Source organism: Mandrillus leucophaeus, unplaced genomic scaffold (assembly GCF_000951045.1).
Source record: "Mandrillus leucophaeus isolate KB7577 unplaced genomic scaffold, Mleu.le_1.0 Scaffold568, whole genome shotgun sequence".
Taxonomy (NCBI): Eukaryota; Metazoa; Chordata; class Mammalia; order Primates; family Cercopithecidae; genus Mandrillus; species Mandrillus leucophaeus.
This window is the reverse complement of record NW_012106119.1, coordinates 575186-581885: the sequence shown is the minus strand read 5'-3', so window position 1 is coordinate 581885 and position 6700 is coordinate 575186. Positions and strand designations below refer to the sequence as shown.

The 6700-nt window shown below is 38.3% G+C and overlaps 1 protein-coding gene across 1 annotated transcript; it reads left to right on the top strand.

Annotated features, from left to right (window-relative positions):
- Positions 1 to 896: 896 nt before the first annotated feature.
- CLEC4E (C-type lectin domain family 4, member E) lies at positions 897 to 6671 on the top strand. The gene is made up of 6 exons (XM_011998330.1): positions 897 to 1102; positions 2197 to 2289; positions 2840 to 2929; positions 3862 to 4013; positions 4922 to 5037; positions 6346 to 6671. The coding sequence occupies exons 1-6, from the start codon at positions 1066 to 1068 to the stop codon at positions 6515 to 6517; spliced, it is 660 nt and encodes a 219-aa protein (XP_011853720.1). The 5' UTR covers positions 897 to 1065; the 3' UTR covers positions 6518 to 6671.
- Positions 6672 to 6700: the final 29 nt, after the last annotated feature.

The window sequence follows — 6700 nt, the reverse complement described above, 5'->3', positions numbered from 1 at the left end:
CTTGGCTAATTTTTGTATTTTTAGTAGAGGTGGGATTTCACCATGTTGGCCAGGCTGGTCTCGAACTCCTGACCTCAAGTGATCCACCCACCTCGGCCTCCCAAAGTGTGGGAATTACAGGTGTGAGCCACTGCTCCCGGCCCAGAGAAGCATTGAATTCTAACGTCTAATTGAAACTGCTTTTTGTGACCTTCAAATACGTTTCTTCCAGTGTAGCCTGCAACATAGAACTAAAATCCCCAAATAATTCAGAACAAGAGAATTAAACGACCTGCTGGGTCTCTGAGACTTCAGAAGCTGCGTTATGTTGTGAAAAACTAAGCTGAGTTTCAAAGTGGTCTTATCACATGAGGCTGCCCTGCTGAGGTGGACCCTAGTAGTCAGCCTAGTAGTAGCAGCCTAGTAGTCAGCGCAAGGTAAGAGGGACGTAAATCCACAACATTAGAATATTCAAGAGCTGCAAATGAAGGAGAAAGAAAAACCATAAAAGATGAAAAAGAATTCAGCTTGCCATGTCCTAAATACACACACTCTATGCTCAGCTTTGTGCTGTGCTGTCTAAGTCTTCTTTTCAGTTACCAAATGTGTGGATGGTACAGATCCAAAGTGAAATTGAGAGTGCAGAGGTGAGCTCCATATTGTCAAGGAAAAACTGGGGGATGAGTTATGCCTTGAAGAAACTGGAGACATTTGGTCCAACAAAACAAAACAAGATTTTTTAAAAGTCTCCTATTTCCCCATGGGCAGTCTATTTGTGTTGGTGCTTTACCATTTCATAATTTCCTCATTTCGTTGTTTCATGGAGTGAAGAGAACTGACATGCTGTCCAATAAACTTCCTTGTTCTCCTTATGCAAGAAAGGAAATCCTGACTTAATGTATAACCACAGAACAAGTAATATTCTACGTCTATCGGAGTTGAACTTCCTAAAAGACAAAGTGTTCATCTTTCAAGATTCATTCTCCCTGAATCTTACCAACAAAACACCCCTGAGGAGAAAGAAAGAGAGGGAGGGAGAGAAAAAGAGAGAGAGAGAGAAACAAAAAGCCAAAGAGAGAGAAAAAAATGAATTCATCAACATCATCTGAATCACAATGCACAGGTAAAATTTGCAACTCTTCCTTTTCTTTCACAGATCTCTTTTTGGAACAAGTAATAAATATGGTGAAAGATAGCACAATAGAAAAGTATTCACTGAAGTTAAAAAAAAAAAAAAAAAAAAAAAAAGGAGACGGTGAAGAGAGAGAGATTGGAAGGCTATTTCTTATACCAGAAAGCCTGCTGGACTCTAGTTAAGGGAGAGCTATCACACCGTTTCCACCCTTTCTGCAATGCATTGTGTCCCTTTTGGCAAATCACTTCACTTCTCTGGAACGCTCTTTGCCTGTAAAATGTGTAATGGGAGGAAGAGAGGAACTACTAGATAACTGTTAATATTTTACCTAATTTACAAAGAGCTTGAAAAATGAGACACAGAAAAAAAAAGATCAGGAGAAAGGCAAGAAAAGCAACGATGAGAAAAGGGAAAAGAAAGAAAAAGAAAGAAAGGTGGCCTTAGAAAATATTGAAAAAAATTTAACTGCGAGACTTAGAAAGGAAAAATTGTATATCTGAGTTCATGAATCAGAGTCTTACTCCAGGGGTTCTAATCGTGTGGTCCTCAGTCCAGCAGCAGCAGTAGCCCCTGGGAACTTGCTGGTTCCATACAATCTCTACTGATTGCTAACTCTGGGAGTAAGGGTCAGCAATCTGTGTTTCAATAAGCCCTCCAAGTGATTCTGACGCATGCTGAAATTTGGGGATTACTCAATACAGACAATAGAAGTAGAAGGAAATAAGTAAGGATGCACAAGAATCTCTTCTAGCTTTTTAATGATCGCCATTCTAACGGGTGTGAGATGGTATCTCATTGTGGTTTTGATTTGCTCGGGAAGGGGAACATCACACACCGGGGCCTATCATGGGGAGGGGGGAGGGGGGAGGGATTGCATTGGGAGTTATACTTGATGTAGATGACGAGTTGATGGGTGCAGCACACCAACATGGCACAAGTATACATATGTAACAAACCTGCATGTTATGCACATGTACCCTAGAACTTAAAGTATAAAAAAAAAAAAAAAAAAAGAATCTCTTCTAGCTCTTTTGTACCTTGCTTAGGGAAGATTGATCATGCTTGTGTCATTCTTTCTACAGAGAGAGGATACTTCTCTTCCCAAATGTTCTTATGGACTGTTTCTGGGATCCCCATCCTATTTCTCAGCGCCTGTTTCGTCACCAGATGTGTTGGTGGGTTCTGAAGGTTAAATTCAATTTAATTCTTCCTGGTGCATATTAGGTGAAAACTCTTCCATGCTGCCTGTACATTCTCTTTTCCCTCAAAAGGTCTTTCTGTTTCACTCTTTTTTTTTTTTTTCCTATTAATCTCTAGGTTATTTCTCAAACCAGAAACCTCAACAAGCAGGGAACTGTTTCCGAATTTTAATCACCTGTGACTTACTTTTCATGATGGACATTTTTCACTTCCTTGGCAGTCCTGAGTCCTCCTCTTTCAGCTTCTATTATTAGTATAACCTTCTCTAGGAGATTCTGCCTCAGAGCTTGAACTACTGGTCGGGACCAGAGACATGACTCATTACTTTTGGAAGGAAGGGTAGAGAGAGTGGACTTGGCATAAGAGGGAGTGCAAACATATCTGTTTTCTCTGGATCACAAGAAAAAGCAGGTTGTAAGAAAAAACATGATAATTATTGGCACTTTTGTTATAAATACAAAACTGGCGGAACTGATTTTTTTAACCAAAATAAGACTAACAAACATTATACCCTTTCCTTTACAGTGACATATCACATCTTTCAAACCTGTGATGACAAAAAGTTTCAGCTACATGAGAATTTCACAGAGCTGTCCTGCTACAATGATGGATCAGGTATAACAGTCCCAAAGGTGAACATCAAAATTTCCATAGCAACATTTTCTGGCTTCTAGATTGACTTTGGAACAGGTGAAATATAGTTGGATTAGGTCTTATTTTTCAAAAGCAAAATGTAAAATCCTAGAAATTTGGAGATGCAATTAGCATTGGAGCAGGAAGTCTTGGGGAAATTAGAGTAAACTTTTATAACACATTTGAGGTATGTCTGAACAGTAAATCCAGAAGTGGAAGGTATCATTCCCAGGAGTGTACTTTTTCTTCATTCACCTACTTCCGAAATGAGATGAAGGAGGAAAAAACGTATGGAGTAGAGAATGTATAAATATCTCACAAATATACTCTATGCTCTTGTATGTCATCCTGTTCCAAGTCTTAGCAAAATGCTACATGACACTAAAAAAGTGGCCTCCTTCTCTGAGCTATAATTTTCTCACCATTAAATTGAGAGAAGTTAGATGAATTTTTTATAATAGACCTCAAAGGCAAAAGTTCTGTAATTCTAAGAAATCTAACGCATCTATATACTACAGTATGGAGATTTGATTGAGGATACATTGTTCAGGAAACATAAGAGATGGCTCTTTGGGGGTCACCCAAATAAAATGCATAAATTTCTCTGACATTAGTAGTCTAAGAACAGATAATAAGGTTCTATATCAATAGCATAACTAAGATAGCTTGCACATATAGTTGCATTTCCTGGCATTGACATCCAGAGAACGAGAATTATATTCAAAAGACCAAAAAAATTCTGTTGATGTTTCTTGACATTGGAATTATCTAAAGTCTTAGATACTAAGATGTGGGGTATGAGCAAGTGATTCCAAGGCTTCTGACTTAAATGAGGACTCCATGGGGCCAGATGAAGCTTTGGGTTTTCTTATTCGGTTCACCTGGGACACTCACTGAAACATCTCTCATCCTAGGTTCAGTCAAGAACTGTTGTCCATCGAACTGGGAGTATTTTCAATCTAGCTGCTACTTCTTTTCTACTGACACCATTCCCTGGACATCAAGTTTAAAGAACTGCTCAGCCATGGGCGCTCACCTGGTGATTATCAACTCACAGGAGGAGCAGGTAGCTGCAGTCCTCCAATGCCAATGTGACATTCCCCACATGGTCTACCTCTCTTTTCATACATATGCTCAGTGCTTGATCCCCAATGACTGTGGTTAATGAATGTACTAAAATGCATGCTGTTCTTACCATTCCGGAAAAGTCACTGCCTACCTTAATTTATTTTCCTTCCTAGAAGAACCTAAGAAAAAGGGAATTTCCATATGGAGTTCCTTTAATTAGGCAAGGGGAAAAAAGAGGGTTGGAAGTTAATTTTAGACTAATCATTATGTTTATGAACATATTATATGCAAGAAGTGAAGCAAATATTGTCCGTTTTCTTTAAGCTGTGATTAATAATGTTTTGCACTAGATATATTCAATAAATTTAGCCACCAATAACAGTAGATAAACTTTGAAAGAATTGTTGAGGATCTCCTTTTCTGTTGAAGGTTATTTTTTGTCAGTTTAATTTTATGATATGTGTATTTCACCACCAAAAAAATCAGTAGATAATCCTCATGATCTTACAGTTTCATTTATCTGTCATTTCTCATCCAGATCCTTTTTTATTTTTTGAGATGGAGTCTCGCTGTGTTGCACAGGCTGGAGTACAGTGGCGCGATTTCGACTCACTGCAACCTCTGCCTCCCAGAGTCAAGCGATTCACCTGCCTCAGCCTCCCAAGTAGCTGGGACTACAGGCACCCGCCACCATGCCTAGTAAAATTTTTTGTAATTTTCATAGAGACAGGGTTTCGCCATGTTGGTCAAGCTGGTCTCGAACTCCTGACCTCAGGTGATCCACCACCTCGGCCTCCCAAAGTGCTAGGATCTCTTCCAGATTCTTATCTCTTTTAATAAGAATTACCAGCAACGTTTATTCAAAACTGAAATAACTGATCTCCTTTTATTTTGTATCTTCCATAGGAATTCCTTGCCTATAAGAAACCTAAAATGAAAGAGTTTTTTATTGGACTGTCAGACAAGGTGGTCGAGGGTCAGTGGCAATGGGTGGATGGCACACCTTTGACAAAGTCTCTGAGGTAATTACTCTCCTATTGAGAGGAGTTCTTGAAACCTCGTTCTGTTTCCTGCAACAGATCAGGTCCATTCTTGGTGGTATTAAATGCAGGAAAGAAAAGAGCTGAGGTAGAAAAGACGAAGGAGAAGTACAAGCACTCACTTCTCTCCTTTCCTGGGATTGTCTCAAGAATAAAGGGGAAATAATAAATGAAAATGAACTGAAGAATCATTCACTGAGAATGCAAAAGAGACAAGAGGTGGAATTAAGAGTCTTATTCCCCAAAACTGAAGGAAATGAGGAAAAAAATAGTAAGTTGAGAAAGACAGCAGGTTCTTATGCAGTGAAAAATGAGAATCTCTTGACAATGCGTCTTTTCTCCTTAATAATATCCTCACATCATTAGAGCATAGCTTTTTTTTTAATTGTGGATATGTTTTTTTTGTTTGATTGATTAATTAATATATAAAATATTTTGCTATATATATTGTTTCTCATGATTTGTTAGTGAGTAAGGTTTTTTTTCTTTTTTCTTTTCTTCAACTTTTATTTTAAGTTCCAGGGTACATGTGCAGGATGTGCAGGTTACATGGGTAAACGTGTGCCGTGGTGGTTTACTGCACAGATCATCCCATGATCCCGGTATTAAGCCCAGCATCCATTAAATATTCTTCTTAATAAAGCATAGCATTTTTAATTTTTCAAAGTTCTTTTCTCATTTATTATTTCAGTTTTATTATTTTATTATTATTTCATTTTACCTAAATTACACTTTTCTAGAATGTTAATTGTTAATCTGTATTTAGCATTTGAGGAAACTAAAACTCAGAAAAGTTAAGGGATTTAGCGAATGAGCAGTTCTAAGAATACAACACAGATACTCTGACACTTAGAAATGCTGCTTCACAACCACACTGGAACACCACTGCAGGATGCACCTAAGTTAATACATGCTCTGTGCAGAATAAAGACAGCCAAGCCGATATGAGATATGAGTGTGAAGAAAACAAATCTATCAGAATATCAATCTTCCCTATAACTTGTCATTCTATAGCTGAGGAACAGGACAGAATAGAAAAGGAACAAAGGAACAGGACAGAATAGAAAGTCAGAAAGATCCAGTTCAGCTTCAGTACTCACAAACTGTGACTTAGACAAATGGTTTGGCTTTCCTGAGGTTCCTTTTCTTCTTCAATAAAATGGACATTATAATACCTGCCTCGCAAAACTGTTGTGAGGTTAAACAACACAAACACAATTTGCCTGGTATATGAGGTTACTTTACCTCTTTTTGCTGGGATTCGAAGTCTCCTATGTCATTCTTTTTCAGCTTCTGGGATGTAGGGGAACCCAATAACATAGCTACCCTGGAGGACTGTGCCACCATGAGGGACTCTTCAAACCCAAGGCGAAATTGGAATGATGCTACCTGTTTCTTCAGTTATTTTCGGATTTGTGAAAGGCTAGGAATAAATATTTTGAACAAAGGAAAATCTATTTAAGAACAAAAGGCATAACTTCAATGGATAAAGAAGGAAGGACAAGAACATGGCCACACCCACCGCCCCACACGAGAAACTTGTGCGCTGCACTTCAAAGGACTTCATAAGTATTTGTTACTGTGATATAAATAAAAATAAGTAGTTTTAAATGTTTTAACTCATGTTACTGGCTGAAGTGCCTTT

Coding starts and splice junctions, on each gene's coding strand:
- CLEC4E (XM_011998330.1), top strand. CDS start 1,066: ATGAATTCATCAACATCATCTGAATCACAATGCACAG. Junction 1,103..2,196: donor ATCTGAATCACAATGCACAG/GTAAAATTTGCA, acceptor TTCTTTCTACAG/AGAGAGGATACTTCTCTTCC. Junction 2,290..2,839: donor TTTCGTCACCAGATGTGTTG/GTGGGTTCTGAA, acceptor TTTCCTTTACAG/TGACATATCACATCTTTCAA.